The 17461-nt window shown below is 64.8% G+C and overlaps 2 protein-coding genes across 3 annotated transcripts in view; both read right to left on the reverse strand.

Annotated features, from left to right (window-relative positions):
* LOC121339969 (lysine-specific demethylase 5C-like) overlaps nucleotides 1-806 on the reverse strand; it is a 7448-nt gene extending 6642 nt beyond the window's left edge. For both annotated transcript variants that reach the window (XM_041412250.1, XM_041412249.1), the window contains exon 1: nucleotides 44-806. In XM_041412250.1, the coding sequence (XP_041268184.1) occupies nucleotides 44-661 (618 nt within the window). In that variant the 5' untranslated portion in view covers nucleotides 662-806. The remainder of the gene's footprint in view (nucleotides 1-43) is intronic.
* A 2442-nt stretch (nucleotides 807-3248) lies between these two features.
* LOC121339968 (IQ motif and SEC7 domain-containing protein 2-like) lies at nucleotides 3249-15843 on the reverse strand (the record flags this gene model as incomplete). Its single annotated transcript, XM_041412248.1, is given in 14 exon segments — nucleotides 3249-3485; nucleotides 4177-4226; nucleotides 5374-5535; nucleotides 7220-7381; nucleotides 8060-8159; nucleotides 8250-8375; nucleotides 9106-9245; nucleotides 9870-10036; nucleotides 11106-11228; nucleotides 11318-11479; nucleotides 12461-12598; nucleotides 12600-12839; nucleotides 13238-13512; nucleotides 15514-15843. Coding segments are annotated over 13 exon segments (2076 nt in total), but the record flags the coding sequence as incomplete, so codon positions are not given.
* Nucleotides 15844-17461: the final 1618 nt, after the last annotated feature.

The raw sequence follows: 17461 nt of genomic DNA on the forward strand, positions 1-17461 counted from the left end.
GAGGGGGTCCCCAAAACCCCCCCGGACCCCCCCCCATACTCACGGCCGGGGGTCGGATTTTGCAGATTCCGCTTTTCTCGGCGATCGGGCGGATCTTGGCGATGTAACCCAGGGGGTCGCTGAACTCGGCCCAGCTGGGCTCGAACACGGGACACTCCGGCGGGGGCAAAAAGTCCTCGGGGGGCTCCGGTTCGCTCGGTAGCCACGGCGACCCCCACTCCCCACGCTGCTCCGGGCCGGCCCCGCCGCGGGGACCCCCGAGGGGCCGCCGGGCCTTGTCCTCGGGGCCGGGCCGCTCCCCGCCGCGGGCCCCGCGCTCCTCGGGGGGCTTGCGGGGGCTCCGCTCCTCGCCCGCCGGGCGCCCCCCGGGTCCTTTCCCCGGTCCCCCCCCGCCCTTAGCCCGCGGTTCGCCCCCGGTCCGGGGGGGCCGCGGGGCGCTCGCGGCCTTCTCGTCCCCCGGAGCTTTGGGGGGCGCGGCCGCCGGCCGGGGGGGCCCCGCGTCCCCGGAGGGCTCCGGCCCTCCCCACTCCGCGCCGCGGCCCCGCTTGGGCTCCTCGTCCCCGTCGGGCGGCGGCGGGGGGACCCACGGCGGGGACCCCCCCGGGCCGGGCCCCCACTCGGCCCAGCCGCCCCCTGCGCGCTGCTGCTCCCCCTCCTCCATCCCTCGCACCGAGGGGAGCGGGGGGTTCCCGGGCTGCCCGCCGGGACCCCCTCAGGGGGCCATGGAGGCCCCGCCGCCTCCGCGCCGCCCCCTCACAGGCCGCGGGCCGGCCCCCCCCCCGGCCCCGAGCCGCGGGGAAAGGGGGGTCAAGACAGCGCCCGCGAACTCCGCCGACCCGCCGGCCCCTCCACGGACCCTGCGCCGCCTCTCCGGCCCGTCCAGCCCCGCCGCCCCGCGCTCCGCCCGCCTCACAGCCCAGGCCTGCCCGGTCCCCCCGGCCGGGCCGCCGCCGCCATCTTGGATCCTCCTCCTCCTGCCGCCCGCCCCCCGCCCGCGCGCACGCGCGTACTGCGCAGGCGCGGCCGCGCACGCCGTGACGGGCTGTTCAGTGAGTCCCCGTGTCCTTCCGCCGCGGGACAGGGACGGGCGCCGAGCGCCGCAGCAGCGCCGCAACCGCCGGCGAGGGCGGGAGCAGAGAGAGGGGAGAACAGCACCGGAGCCTCCCCGCCGCGGTCCGGGTGGCGGGAGGCGGTGTGGCGGGACGAGGGACGGAGAAATAGTTCTCAGGCTCCGCCCCTCCCATGCGGAGGGTTTCGCGGCACCGCTCGCCTCCGCGGCTGGGTCAGCGGAGGGGCCGGGACTTGTTGTGCACGTTTAAAGGGACGCAGGGCGCATGCGCGCAGGGCGGCCGCGAGGAGGGCGGGGTCACGTGGAGGGGCGGGATTTGTTGATGCCACGCCCCCATCGGCCACGCCTCTCCGCCATTCCACGCCCTCCTCGAGACCCCCGCGACCCCCATGGATCCTATAGACCCCTATGGACCCCCAGGGACCCTTATGGGCCCTATAGACCCCTATGGACTCCTATAGACCCTTATTGACCCCCAGGGACCCTCATGGATCCTATAGACCCCTAAGGACCCCCAGGGACCCCCATGGATCCTATGGACCCCCAGGGACTCTTATGGGCCCTATAGACCCCTATGGACTCCTATAGACCCTTATTGACCCCCAGGGACCCTATGGACTCCTATAGACCCTTATTGACCCCCAGGGACCCTCATGGATCCTATAGACCCCTAAGGACCCCCAGGGACCCCCATGGATCCTATGGACCCCCAGGGACCCTTATGGGCCCTATAGACCCCTATGGACCCCTATAGACCCTTATTGACTCCTAGGGACCCCCATGGATCCTATAGACCCCCAAGGACCCCAATGGACCCCCATGGATCCTATAGACCCCTATGGACTCCCCAGGGACCCTCATGGATCCTGTAGAACCCCACTGACCCTATAGACCCCCAGGACCCTTTTAGAATCTATGAACCTCCATGGATCCCTACAGACCCCCACCCCTATGGACTCCCGGGACCCCTATGGACCCCACCCCTATGGAACCCCCTGGACCCCGACAGACACACAGGACCCCCGTGTCTCCGATCGTCCTGCAGCCCCTAAGGATCCCCAGGACCTTTATAAACCCCATGGCCCCTATAGCCCCCGGAACCCCTATAGCCCCCAGAACCCCTATAGACCCCATCGCCCCTATAGACCCCAGAACCCCTACAGCCCCCCAGGACCCCTGGAGCTCCCACAGCTCCTATAGCCCTCATGGTTCCCTATAGCTCTCATGGCCCCTATAGCCCCCATGGTCCCTATAGCCCACATAGGCTCTATAGCCCTCTTGTCCCCTATAGCTCTGATGGCCCCTATAGCCCCTAGGACCCCTATAACCCCCATGGCCCCTATAGCCCCCACAGCCCCTATAGTCCTAAGGACCCCTATAGCTCCCGCAGCCCGTATAGCCCCAAGGACCCCTATAGCTCCCACAGCCCCTATAGCCCCAAGGACCCCTATAGCCCCCATAACCCCTATAGCCCCCATGGCCCCTATAGCTCTCATGGCCCCTATAGCCCCTAGGACCCCTATAGCTCCCAGGATCCCTATAACCCCCATGGCCCCTATAGCCCCCACAGCCCCTATAGCCCCAAGGACCCCTATAGCTCCCGCAGCCCGTATAGCCCCAAGGACCCCTATAGCTCCCACAGCCCCTATAGCCCCAAGGACCCCTATAGCCCCAAGGACCCCTATAGCCTCCACAGCCCCTATAGCGCCAGGACCCCTATAGCCTCCATGGTCCCTATAGCCCACATAGGCTCTATAGCCCTGTTGGCCCCTATAGCCCCCATGGCCCCTATAGCTCTCATGGCCCCTATACCCCCTAGGACCCCTATAGCTCCCAGGATCCCTACAACCCCCATGGCCCCTATAACCCCCAGAACCCCTATAGCCCACAGAACCTCCACAGCCCCGTGCTCCCTATTAGATCCCCTATACTTCCCAGACCCCTTCAATCCCGCTGCCCCCTCCCCACCCCATCCCCTATAGCCCCTATAGGCGTGTCCCGCCCCCCCAGAGAAGCGCTGGCGGGCGGGGCCGGCCGGTCCGTTTATGAAGCATCAAATATACAGTCTCTTATATACAGGGCCCGGCGCGGGCGCATGCGGGTGCCTGGGGGGCTCCCCGGGGGGGGCCCGGCCGCCTGGGACGCCCCCCCAAAACCAAAACCCCCGGGGGGACCCCAAGCGGGGGTGGTGGTGGTGGTGCGATGAAGACGCCGAGGATGAGGAGGCCGAGGCCGAGGTGGGACCCCCCGCGCCGGGGGGGGGCCCGGGGGGGCCTTTCCCGCGGCGGCTGCCGAACAGGGAGCCCAGGAAGGACGAGGAGTTGGAGACCGGCCGCGCCGGGGGTTTGTAGGCGCCGTCGGGGGCGCCCCCCGGGGCCCCCCGCGCCTGCGGCCGGGGGCTGCTGATGATGGAGCCCTGGAAGGGGGCGGGGTCAGCGCGGGGAAGCCACGCCCCTCTGGGGAGTTGGCGCCTCCCATCAGCATGGGGAAGCCACGCCTCCCGATCGCTAGCCACGCCCCCAAGACGGAAAACGAGCGCCCATTGGTGGATAAGAACGGCAATCGCTGGTTGGCCCCACCCCCAGAGCATGCACAAGCCCCGCCCCTTTTCCATAGGAAGGGTGAGTTGGTAGCCGGGGGCGGGGCTAAAGTGGGCGGGGTTTGGGTGTGGCATTGGGGTGTGGCATTGGGGGTGGCACTGAGGGTGTGACAGGGGTGTGACAGGCATGTGACATGCAGGGGGTGGCACTCAGGGTGGCATTTAGGGGTGACATTCAGGGGGCGTGACAGGGGTGTGACACTCAGGGGTGGCACTTGGGGGGTGGCACTCAGGGTGTGACATTCAGAGGTGTGACATTTAGGGGTGTGACAGGGGTGTGACACTCAGGGGTGGCACTCAGGGGGTGGCACTCGGGGTGTGACATTCAGAGGTGTGATGTTTAGGGGTGTGACACTCAGGGGTGGCACTTGGGGGGTGGCACTCAGGGTGTGACAGGGGTGTGGCACTCAGGGGCTGACATTCGGGGATGGCACTGAGGGTGTGACAGGGGTGTGACAGGGGTGTGGCACTCAGGGGGTGACATGCAGGGGTGGCACTGTCCCCTCACCTCGATGGTGCTGTCCAGGGACCCCACGCTGTTCCGCCGGCCCCGCTTGCCTGGGGGGGGGAGCAGTGAGGGGAGACCCCCAGGGACACCCCCAGGACACCCCAAATCCCTCAGGACACCCCAAATCCCCCCCAGGGACACCCCCCAGGACACCCCAAATCCCCCCAGGGACCCCCCCCCAGGACACCCCAAATCCCTCAGGACACCTCAAATCCCCCCAGGACACCCCCCCAGGGCACCCCGAATTCCCCAAAGCCCCACCAGGGAACCCCAAACCCTCCCAGAGGCCCCTAAACTCCCCAGGGGACCCCAAAACTCCCCTGTGGTTACCCCAAAAATCCCCCCAGGGCACCCCAACTTCCCCCAAGAGCACCCAAATCCCCCCATGGACACCCCAAACCCCTCCCTGGGCACCCCAAACTCCCAAAGGGACCCCAAATTCCCCCCGTGGAGACCCCAAACTCCCTCTCAGTCCCTCCCAGTCTCCCCCAATCCCCTCCCAGTGCCCCCCAGAACCTCCTAATCCCCTCCCACTGCCCCCAGTCCCTCCCAATCCCCCTCCCAGTGGCTCCCAGTCCCCCCAGTACCCCCCAGCCCCTCGTAATCCCCTCCCAGCCCCTCACGGTGGCTCCCAGTGGCCCCCAGTCCCTCCCAGTGCTCCCCAGTCCCTCCCAGTTTGGTCCCAATCCTCCTCCCAGTCCCTCCCAGTCCCCGCCAGTCCCTCCCCATCCCTCCCAGTCCCCTTCCCAGTCCCACCAGTCCCTCCCAGCCCCTTCTAACCCCCTCCCAGTCCCTCCCAATTCCCCTCCCAGCCCCTCCCAGTGCTCCCCAGTCTCTCCCAGTCCCTCCCAAACCCCTCCCACTGTCTCCCACTCTCTCCCAGCCCCTCCAAATCCCCTCCCAGCCCCTCCCAGTGCTCCCCACTCTCTCCCAGTCCCCTCCAAATCCCTCCCAGCCCCTCCTAATCCTCTCCCAGTCTCTCCCAGTCCCTCCTAATCCTCCTCCCAGTCCCTGCCAGCCCCTCCCAATCCTCTCCCAGTCCCTCCCAGCCCCTCCCAATCCTCTCCCAGTCCCTCCCAGCCCCTCCCAATCCTCTCCCAGCCCCCCCCAATCCTCTCCCAGTCTCTCCCAGCCCCTCCCAATCCTCTCCCAGTCCCTCTCAGCCCCTCCCAGTGCTCCCAGTGCTCCCAGTCTCACCGCTGTCGGACAGGTCTCGCAGGGAGCTGCTCAGCGCGCTCCGTTTGAGCCCCTCGGCCCCGAACGCCTCCTCCAGGCTGCTGCGGCTGAGCCCGTTCAGCGCCTCGCGGGGGGGCCCCGCGCCCCGCGGCCCCGCCACGCCCTTCTGCTTCTCCAGCTCGGCTGGGGGGGACACCGGTGACACCAGTGACCCCCCCAGTCACACCGGTGACACCAGTGACCCCCCCAGTCACACCGGTGACACCAGTGACCCCCCCAGTCACACCGGTGACACCAGTGACCCCCCCAGTCACACCGGTGACACCAGTGACCCCCCCAGTCACACCGGTGACACCAGTGACCCCCCCAGTCACACCGGTGACACCAGTGACCCCCCCAGTCACACCGGTGACACCAGTGACCCCCCCAGTCACACCGGTGACACCAGTGACCCCCCCAGTCACACCGGTGACACCAGTGACCCCCCCAGTCACACCGGTGACACCAGTGACCCCCCCAGTCACACCGGTGACACCAGTGACCCCCCCAGTCACACCGGTGACACCAGTGACCCCCCCAGTCACACCGGTGACACCAGTGACCCCCCCAGTCACACCGGTGACACCAGTGACCCCCCCAGTCACACCGGTGACACCAGTGACCCCCCCAGTCACACCGGTGACACCAGTGACCCCCCCAGTCACACCGGTGACACCAGTGACCCCCCCAGTCACACCGGTGACACCAGTGACCCCCCCAGTCACACCGGTGACACCAGTGACCCCCCCAGTCACACCGGTGACACCAGTGACCCCCCCAGTCACACCGGTGACACCAGTGACCCCCCCAGTCACACCGGTGACACCAGTGACCCCCCCAGTCACACCAGTCAAACTAGTGACCCCCCCAGTCACACTGGTGACCTCCCAGTCACACCAGTGACACCCCAGTCACACCAGTGACCCCCCTCAGTCACACCGGTGACCTCCCAGTCACACCAGTGACACCCCAGTCAGACCAGTGACCCCCCCCAGTCACACCGGTGACCTCCCAGTGCCCCTCCCAGTGCTGCCAGTGTCCCTCCCAGTGCCCCTCCCAGTGTCCCCAATATCCCTCCCAGTGCCACCAGTGTCCCTCTCAATGCTCCCAGTATCCCTCCCAGTGCTCCCAGTGCCCTTTCCAGCACTCCCAGTGTCCCTCCCAGCACTCCCAGTGTCCCTCCCAGTGTCCCCAATATCCCTCCCAGTCCCACCAGTGCCCCTCCCAGTGCTCCCAGTGTCCCTCCCAGTACTCCCAGTGTCCCTCCCAGTGCCACCAGTGCCCCTCCCAGTGCCCCTCTGCCCTTTCCAGCACTCCCAGTGTCCCTCCCAGCACTCCCAGTGTCCCTCCCAGTGTCCCCAATATCCCTCCCAGTGCCACCAGTGTCCCTCTCAATGCTCCCAGTATCCCTCCCAGTGCTCCCAGTGCCCTTTCCAGCACTCCCAGTGTCCCTCCCAGCACTCCCAGTGTCCCTCCCAGTGTCCCCAATATCCCTCCCAGTGCCACCAGTGTCCCTCTCAATGCTCCCAGTATCCCTCCCAGTGCTCCCAGTGCCCTTTCCAGCACTCCCAGTGTCCCTCCCAGCACTCCCAGTGTCCCTCCCAGTGTCCCCAATATCCCTCCCAGTGCCACCAGTGTCCCTCTCAATGCTCCCAGTATCCCTCCCAGTGCTCCCAGTGCCCTTTCCAGCACTCCCAGTGTCCCTCCCAGCACTCCCAGTGTCCCTCCCAGTGTCCCCAATATCCCTCCCAGTGCCACCAGTGCCCCTCCCAGCGCTCCCAGTGCTCCCAGTGCCCCTCCCAGTGCTCCCAGTGCTCCCAGTGCTCACCCTCCACCCGGTACTTCTCCATCTCCTGCACCTCGGCCACGGACTCGCGCAGGTCGCTGGCGAAGCGCAGCCGGTCCTGGGGGCTCGGGGCGTTGAACACGATCAGCACCTTGCGCTCGCCCCCCGGCGCCGCCGACAGCAGCTTGATCCCAAATTGGTAATCTGGGGGGGCACCAGGGGGCACGGGGGTCAGGGACACCCCCACAGGGACAGGGACATCCCCACAGGGACAGGGACACACAGCTTGATCCAAAACTGGGAATCTGGGGGGGCACAGGGGTCAGGGACACCCCCACAGGGACAGGGACACCCCCACAGGGACAGGGACACCCCCACAGGGACACCCAGCTTGATCCAAAACTGGGAATCTAGGGGGGCATGGGGGTCAGGGACACCCCCACAGGGTCACCAACCCCAGCTTGATCCCAAACTGGGAATTTGAGGGGACAGGGCGAGGGGGGGACACAGCAGGAGGTCCCAGAGGGTCCCATGGGGTCCCATGGGGTCCTATAGGGTCCCATGGGGTGCTGTGGGGTTCCTTGGGGTGCTGTGGGGTTTTTTGGGGTCCTATAGGGTCCCATAGGGTTCTGTAGGGTCCCATAGGTTGCTGTAGGGTTCCTTGGGGTGCTGTGGAGTCCCATAGGGTGCTGTAGGGTTCTTTGGGGTGCTGTAGGGTTTTTTGAGGTGCTGTAGGGTCCCATGGGGTGCTGTAGGATTTTTTGGGGTGCTGCGGGGTCCCATGAGGTGTTGTAGGGTTCTTTGGGGGTGCTATAGAGTCCCATAGGGTGCTGTAGGGTTTTTTGGGGTGCTGCGGGGTCCCACGGGCGCCGTGGGGCTCACAGGCATTCTGGAAGAGCTGCATGTGCATCTCCACCAGCGGGAAGCTCTGCCGGAAGCTGTAGGTCACCAGGATCTTCTTCTTCTGGAAGATCTTCGTCACCTGCCCAGGCCACGGGGTCATCAGGGTCCCACCTCCTGGGAGCCCCCCGGATCCCCCGGGGCTGAGGACCCCCCGGGACCCCCCGCTCACCACCAGCAGGTCGTTGAAGAGGAAAACCTCGCGCTGGTGCAGCCCCAGGCGCTGGGGCCGGTTGGGGTCGGGCACCTCGTAGAGTTGGCAGCAGCAGACCAGGCGCCGGTGGGGCAGGGACAGCACCTGGGGACAGCGGCGGGGTCACATCTGGGGTGGGACATGTCCCCCCAGACCCGCCCCAGGGTGGGGATGGTGCCCTTGGACCTTCACTGGGGTCATCCAGAGCAAGGACATGTTGGGCTACCCTGAATGTCCCATGTGGGTCACTTCAAGGGTCACTTCAAGGGCCACCCCGAATGTCCCACATGGGTCACTTTGAGTGTCCCCCATGGGCCACCCCAAATGTCCCATGTGTCACCCCAAATGTCCCATGTGGGTCACTTTGAGTGTCCCCCACAGGTCACCCCAAATGTCCCACATGGATCCCATACAATGTCCCCCATGGGTCACCTGGATCATTCCCCATAAATCACCTGGATTGTGTCCCTTGGGCCACCTGGAACCTACCCCATGGGTCACCTAGAACATCCCCCCCATGGGTCACTTAGAACCTGCCCCATGGGTCACCTAGAACCTACCCCATGTGTCACCTAGAGCATATCTTCCATAGGGTCACCTAGAACCTTCCCCACAGGGCCACCTGCAACATCCTTCCCACAGGATCTCCTGGAATGCTGGAACATCTCCCATGGGCGGCCTAGAACATCCTCCCCACCACAGGATCACCTGGAATGTCTCCTTTGGGTGGCCTAGAACCTGTCCCATGGGGTCACCTGGCCCCTCCCCCCATGGACCACCTGGCCCCTCCCCCCCCGGGTGCCCTGGCCCCTGCCCCACCCCTGAGGAGACGCACCGGTTTCTTGCCGACGATCATGCGCTCGACAGCCTGGACCTGGGACACGTGGTCGTCGTTGGTGCGCAGCTCGCGGCTCTGGATGCGCTGGTAGATGCCCACCAGCATGTCCCGGGGGATGTCCTCGCCATTGTCCACCCCTGCATGACACCCGGCCCCGCTCTAGAACCCGTGTCACGTGGAACCACTCCAGAATCCACAACACTCCCACCCCCGAGGACCTGCAACAGCTGGCACTGCTCTAGAACCCACAAGTCCACTACTAATGGGTGTCTCTAGAACCCAATGACATCTAGACCCCCTCTAGAACCTGCAACACCCAGCCTGACTCCAGGACCTGTGACACCCAGACCCCTTGTAGAAGCCCCAACACCCAGATCCACTCTGGAACCCTTCTCACCATTATCTACTCCAGAACCTGCAACACCTGGACCTGCTCCAGGACCTGCGACCTCTGCCCCATTCTAGAACCCACAACACCCAGTCCCACCCTTGCGCTGGTGTCATCCCAGATCCATCCCAGAACCCACAGCCACCAGGCCCACTCTAGAACCTTCAACACCCGACCCAGCCTAGAACCCACAACACCTGGGCCCGCCCTCAAACTCGTAACACCTGATCCTGTTCCAGAACCTACAACTCCTGGGCCAGCTCTAGACCATCCAACACCCTGCTCTAGAACCCACTACACCGCCACCCTGCTCTAGAACCCGTGTCCCCTCCTGGGGAACGCCGGAAGGTGTGAGGGCCTGGCAGGGCCTCACCTCGCAGGTTCTTGATGAAGTCCTCGAGCTTCATCTTGCGCTCAGCCTTGACGCTGGGGCTGTACATGTCGGTGTTGAGGAGGATGATGGCGAAGGCCAGGATGAAGATGGTGTCCGGGTTGCGGAACTGGCGCAGCAGGGCCGCGTTACACACGCAGTAGCGCTGGCTGCGGGGCGGACAACCCCCACGGCCCATGGGGTCACGGTGCCCCACGGCCGGCCCCGCCTCGCGGGGTGGCCTCTGCACCCCACAGCCACCCCTAAGGGTGGGGCAGCACCCCAATGGCTGTAGGGTCACCTAGAACATGGGCCACCACCCCCATGGCCCCTCCTTGATCCACAGGGTTACCTAGAATGTCACCCTGTGGTCCAGGGGCCATCCCCCAGTGTCCTGCCAGTCTGAAGGGTCACCTAGAACAGCCCCTGGTCCCACAGGTGTCACCAGCCCCTTGTGTCCCCCCTCAACCCATAGGGTCACCTAGAACAGCCCCTGGTCCCACAGGTGCCACCAGCCCCTTGTGTCCCCCCTCAATCCATAAGGACACCTAGAACAGCCCCTGGTCCCACAGGTGCCACCAGCCCCTTGTGCCCCCCCTCAATCCACAGGGTCACCTAGAACAGCCCCATGTCCCACAGGTGCCACCAGCCCCTTGTGCCCCCCCTCAACCCATAGAATGACCTAGAACATCACCCCATGGTGACCACACCAGTGTGTGCTGCTGGTGTCAGGGGCAGTGCAGTGGGGACGTGGGGACACGGGGACACGGGGACAGGGACCCACCCCTCACCTGAAGGCCTCGATCAAGCGCTCAACCTTCTGCGCCTCCCCCTGCACCCGGATGTGGGACTGGAACTTCCGCAGGGCCTCGTCCAGCTCCATCCCGGAGAAATCCATCTCGTCCACCACGCAGCTGCCGAGACCCCGTGGCAGGGGATGGGTCTGGGGGCCGCCCCCAGCCCCGGCGTGTCCCCCCCCGTCCCCGGTGTGTCCCCCCCTTACTCGAGGACGTCGCGGTTGAACTGCTTCTGGCGGTTGCCCAGGAACTCGCCGATCATCTGCCGGCTCAGCCCCTTCCGCTCCAGGATGAAGTGGGCGACACCCACGGCCCATAGAATGACCTAGAACATCACCCCATGGTGACCACACCAGTGTGTGCTGCTGGTGGCAGGGGCAGTGCAGTGGGGATGTGGGGACACGGGGACACGGGGACATGGGGACAGGGACCCACCCCTCACCTGAAGGCCTCGATCAAGCGCTCAACCTTCTGCGCCTCCCCCTGCACCCGGATGTGGGACTGGAACTTCCGCAGGGCCTCGTCCAGCTCCATCCCGGAGAAATCCATCTCGTCCACCACACAGCTGCCAAGACCCCGCAGGAGGGGATGGGTCTGGGGGCCGCCCCCAGCCCCGGCGTGTCCCCCCCCGTCCCCGGTGTGTCCCCCCCTTACTCGAGGACGTCGCGGTTGAACTGCTTCTGGCGGTTGCCCAGGAACTCGCCGATCATCTGCCGGCTCAGCCCCTTCCGCTCCAGGATGAAGTGGGCGACGCCCACGGGGGTGTCGGACAAGAACCCCCTCTCGATCAGGTACTGGATCCCCTTCTCTGGCTTCCTGCGGGGGGTGGCCGTGTGGTCAGCCATGGTGGTCACTCTGGGTGTAGAGTGACCTAGAACGTCACCTGCCCCCGGCTCTGGTCATCTATGGGGTCACCTCAGGTGGCATCTGCTTCCCTAAAGGGTCACCTGGAACGCTGTCATGTCTTGAGTGCTGGGTGACCTGGAATGTCACCGTAGGGCTACCTAGAACTCCACAGTAGAGTTACCTAGAACATCACCATAGGATTACCTAGAGCTTCACTGTAGGATCACCTAGAACATCACTGGGAGGTTCTACAGGGCCACCTCAAACATCACCTTGTCCTTGCCACAGGGCCACCATGGCCATCCTGTCCTTCCCTAGGGCCACCTCACCCTTCTCCAGGGCCACCAACATCCCCCCGTGCTCACTATAGGCTCACCTAGAACTTCATGGTAGGGTCACCTAGAATGTCATTGTGGGGTTCTACAGGGTCACCTCAAACATCCCCTGTCCTCACTATAGGGTCATCTAGAACGTCACCACAGGGGTGTGGGCAAACCTCACACATCATTATGGGATCCTACAGGGTCACCTCAGACATCACCCTGCCCTTGCTATAGGGTCACCTAGAACGTCACCCTGCCTTTGTTATAGGCTCACCTAGAACATCACCCAGCTCTCAATATAGGGTCACCTAGAACATCCCCCCACCATTGCTATAGGGTCACCTAGAACATCATCCTGCTCTCACTATAGGGTCACCTAGAACATCCCCCCACCATCGCTATAGGGTCACCTAGAACATCACCATAGGGTCACCTAGAACATCCCCCATCCTCACTATAGGCTCACCTGGAACATCACCCTGCCCTCACCATGGCGTCACCAACAATCCCACCCCAGCCTTCCCCCGGTGACCGTGGCAGCACCGCATGGCCCCACTGCCGGACCCCCCAGACCCCACCCCACGTCCGGCACAGAACCCCAGCCTCCCGAGGACCCCCAGCCCCTCACTTGTTGAAGAGGTTGAGGCCGATGCGGTACTGGCGCCGCTGCACCACGTCGTTGTTGAGCGCCGGCGAGTCCCAGCTCTGCCGCGGCTCCCGCTGGTACGTGGCCTTACCAGGGGCTCCGGCGGCGCCGGGGGGCTGCGGGGGGCCCGGAGCGGGGTAAGGTGCCCCCCCCGGTGCCCTCGGGCTCGTAGGGGCCCCCCCGGTTGATGGAGCCGCGGTCCGAGCGGTCACTCAGGTCGGCCGAGCTGTCGCTAGGGGGCTCCACCGTCAGCAGCGGGGGGTGTCCCCCCCCGGCCCCCCGTCCCCGGCACTCCAGGCACGGGGGGCCCCTCCGGGGGGGCTCCTCGGGGGGGCCCCCCCAGCGATCGGTGGGGCCGGGGCTGTGACCCCAATGGCCGTTGTAATGTCCATGATCTTGTCACCCCCTGACCCCCATGACCCCTGTGACCTCTCAGGACCCCCGGGACTGTCATGACCCTGTGACCCCCATGACCCTTGTGCCCCCTGTGACCCTTTAACCCCCATGCCCATGACCCCTTGACTCCACAACCCGCAGGACCCCCAGGACCCCATAAATCCCATAATCCCCATAACTCCCTTAACCCCCTTGACTCCCATGACCCCATAACACCCAGGACCCCCATAACCCCTTGATCCCCCAGACCCCATAACCCTCATGATCCCCAGGACCCCCATGACCTCCCAGACCCCATAACCCCCATACCCCCATGACACCATAACCCTCATGACCCCCAGGACCCTCATAACACCCCCAGACCCCATAACCGCCATAACCCTCAGGACCCCCCCCACCCCACAACCCCCACAAANCGGGGGCGGCCCGGGGGCGGGGGCCGGGGGTCCGCGGTCGTACTCCTCGAAGGAGAACTGGAGGCGCAGCCCCGGCAGCGCCAGGCGTCGCGCCCGGCCGCCCTCGCTGCGCAGCCGCTCGAACTTCTGCGCCATGCGGTAGCGCCGGAACGCCGCCTGGATGGTGCGCGCCGCGCGCCGCGAGCGGAAATAGCCGCCGTACTTGCGCTCCAGCATCTCCACCTGCGGGGACACGGGGACACACGTGGGGACGTGGGTGAGGATAGGAACATGGGGACACGCATGGGGACATGGGGACATCGTGACGTGGGTGAGGATAGGAACATGGAGACGTCGAAGGGGATGTGGGGATGTGACAGGGGATGTGGGGACATGTGGACATGGATGAGGATGTGGGCATGGGTACACGTGTGGGAACAAGGATGGGGACATGGGGACATGGCAGGGGATGTGGGGACATAGGGACATGGCAGAGGACGTGGGGATGTGGGGGCATGTGTGGGGACATGGGGACGTGGCAGGGGATGTGGGGACGTGGGTGAGGATAGGAACATGGGGACGTCGAAGGGGATGTGGGGACGTGGGGATGTGACAGGGGATGTGGGGACATGTGGACATGGATGAGGATGTGGGCATGGGGACATGTGTGGGGACAAGGATGGGGACATGGGGACATGGTGGGGGATGTGGGGATGTGGGGGACATAGGGAGATGGCAGAGGACATGGGGACATGTGTGGGGACGTGGGGACATGGCGGGGATGTGGGGACGTGGGTGAGGATAGGAACATGGGGACATGCATGGGGACATGGGGACATGGCAGGGGACATGGGGATGTGGGGATGTGGGGACATGGATGAGGATGTGGGCATGGGGACATGTGTGGGGACAAGGATGGGGACATGGGGACATGGCAGGGGATGTGGGGACATAGGGACATGGCAGGGGACGTGGGGACGTGGGGACATGGCAGGGGACATGCGGACATGGGAATGTAGGGATGAGGATGGGGACATGGGGACATGGGTGGGGACATGGATGAGGATGGGGACACGCATGGCGACAGGGGTGGTGGGGATGTGGGGACATAGGGACACGCAGAGGACATGGGGACATGGGGACATGGCAGGGGACATGGGGACATGGGAATGTAGGGATGAGGATGGGGACATGGGGACATGGGTGGGGACATGGATGAGGATGGGGACACGCATGGCGACAGGGGTGGGGACAGGGGACATGGCGGGGGACGTGGGGATACGGGGACATGGATGAGGACATGCATGGGGACACAGGGACACGCATGGGGACATGGGGACATGGATGAGGATGGGGACATGGGGACACAGATGGGGACATGTGGACAGGGATGAGGATGAGAACACAGGTGGGGACATGGGTGGGGACATGTAGACATGGGGATGTGAATGGGAACATGGAGATGTGGGGACATGGGGACATGGATGAGCATGGGGACATGGATGAGGATGGGGACATGGGGACACAGATGGGGACATGGGGACAGGGATGGGGATGGGGAAATGAATGGGGACGTAAATGGAGAGAGACATGGACGGTGACATGGGGATGTGGGGACATGGGTGGGGACATGGAGATGTGGATGAGAACACGGGGTTGGGGACAGGGGATGGGGACACGGGGACATGGATGAGGACATCAAAACATGGATAGGGACATGTGGCCATGGGGACAGGGCAAGAGAAGGACACAGGTGAGACAACAGCCAGGGAAGGAGGGCTGGCAGCAGAGAGAGGGGACATGGTGGCCTCATGGGGACAGGGACCATTGTATGGGGACAGGGACCATTGTATGGGGACAGGGACTGTGACATGGGGACAGGAACCATTGTATGGGTACAGGGACCGTGACATAGGGACAGGGACCATGCCATGGGGACAGGGACCGTGACATGGGGGCAGGAACCACTGCATGGGGACAGGAACCATTGTATGGGGACAGGAACCGTGACATAGGGACAGGGACCATGCCATGGGGACAGGGACCATTTTTTGGGGACAGGGACCGTGACATGGGGACAGGGACCGTGCCACGGGTGTGGTGACGCAGGCTGGGGACTGTCACACGTGGCAGGTGACCACCACACGTGGGCTGTGACCATCACACAAGCAGGACCCATCCCGGGGGTGTCCCCGGGGGTGTCCCCGGGGGTGTCCCCACGTGTCCCCAGGTGTCCCCAGCTACCTTCTTGTCCTGCAGGTCGGTGGAGAGCTCGTAGCTGTCGCTCAGAGCCTTCGGCCTCTTGCTCTCCTCCTCCTCCTCCTGCTTGCGCAGGGCCACGCTGGCGGGCTGGGGGGGCAGCCGGGGCCAGCCCACGCCCGGGGAGCCCCCCCCGGGGCCGCCCCCCGCGCCCCCCGGGCCTTGGGGCGCGGGCTGGGGGAGGCCCCGGTACGGGGGGGGTCTCCCGGGGCTGTCGGGCACCGGGCCCCCCCCCTCGCTGCCCGGGGCTTCGCCGTCCACGCTGCGGGGACACCGCGTCACCCCCACGTCGGGACCCCCCGGAGACCCCCAGCCCAGGACACCCCAAAACGCCACAAACCCTCCCCAGGACCCCCCAGACCTCCCTGGGACCCCCCAAAACCTCCCCGAGACCTCCACAGGTCCCCCTGAGACCCCTCGAAGAGTCTGGAGGCACCAAGGGGGGGGGGCCAGACAGACACACGGACGTGGGACACACGGACACGGGAACACCCGGACATGAGCCCTATGGGCATTGGGACACGGGGACGCACAGACACACAGACATTGGGGACATCTGGATACGGGGACCCAGGGACACACGGACACACAGATACGGGGGCGCATGGACACACGGACATTGGGGACATCTGGATACGGGGACACAGGGACACACGGACATGAGCCCTACGGGCATTGGGACACGGGGACGCACAGACACACAGACATTGGGGACATCTGGATACGGGGACACAGGGACACACGGACATTGGGGACACACGGACACAGATACGGGGGCGCATGGACACACGGACATGGGGATACAGGGACATGGGGACACAGAGACACACAGACACATGGACATGGGGACACAGACATGGGGACATTGGGACACAGGGACATGGGAACACATGAAAATGAGGACATAGGGACACACAGACACATGGACATTGGGGACACACAGACACACGGACACACGGACATGGGGATACAGGGACATGGGGACATTGGGACACACGGACATGGGGACATCGCCATATGGACATGGGGACACACAGACATGGGGATGCAGACATTGGGACAGGTGGACATGGAGACATCGGCCATATGGACATGGGGACACGCGGACATTGGGACACACAGACACACGGACATGGGGACACATGGACATGGGGACACGCGGATATTGGGACACACAGACATGGGGATACACAGACATGGGGATACACGGACACGGGGACAGGTGGACATGGGGACAGGGGGACATGGGGACATCGGCCATATGGACATGGGGACACGCGGACCTTGGGACACACAGACACACGGACATGGGGACACATGGACATGGGGCCCCGCGGATATTGGGACACACAGACATGGGGATACACAGACATGGGGATACACGGACACGGGGACAGGTGGACATGGGGACAGGGGGACATGGGGACATCGGCCATATGGACATGGGGACACGCGGACCTTGGGACACACAGACACACGGACATGGGGACACACGGACACACGGACAGGGGGACACACAGACATGGGGACACACGGACATGGGGTCACACAGACATGGGGACACACAGACATGGGGACAGGTGGACATGGGGACATCGGCCATATGGACATGGGGACACAGACAGGGGGACACACGGATATGGGAACACACAGACATGGGGACACACGGACATGGGGTCACACAGACATGGGGACACACGGACACACGGACATGGGGACACACAGACATGGGGACAGGTGGACATGGGGACATCAGCCATATGGACATGGGGACACACTGACACGGGGACACACGGACATGGGGACGCACGGACGCACGGACAGGGACGTACGTGCACGCACGGCCACGGGGGACACAGGGACAGACGCGTCCCCTCCCCCCCAGCCCCGCGGGGACCCAGCGCCGGAATTGGGGGGGGGAAGGGAGGGAGGG

The sequence above is a fragment of the Onychostruthus taczanowskii genome, unplaced genomic scaffold (genome assembly GCF_017590055.1).
Source record: "Onychostruthus taczanowskii isolate IOZ18803 unplaced genomic scaffold, ASM1759005v1 scaffold387, whole genome shotgun sequence".
NCBI lineage: Eukaryota > Metazoa > Chordata > Aves > Passeriformes > Passeridae > Onychostruthus > Onychostruthus taczanowskii.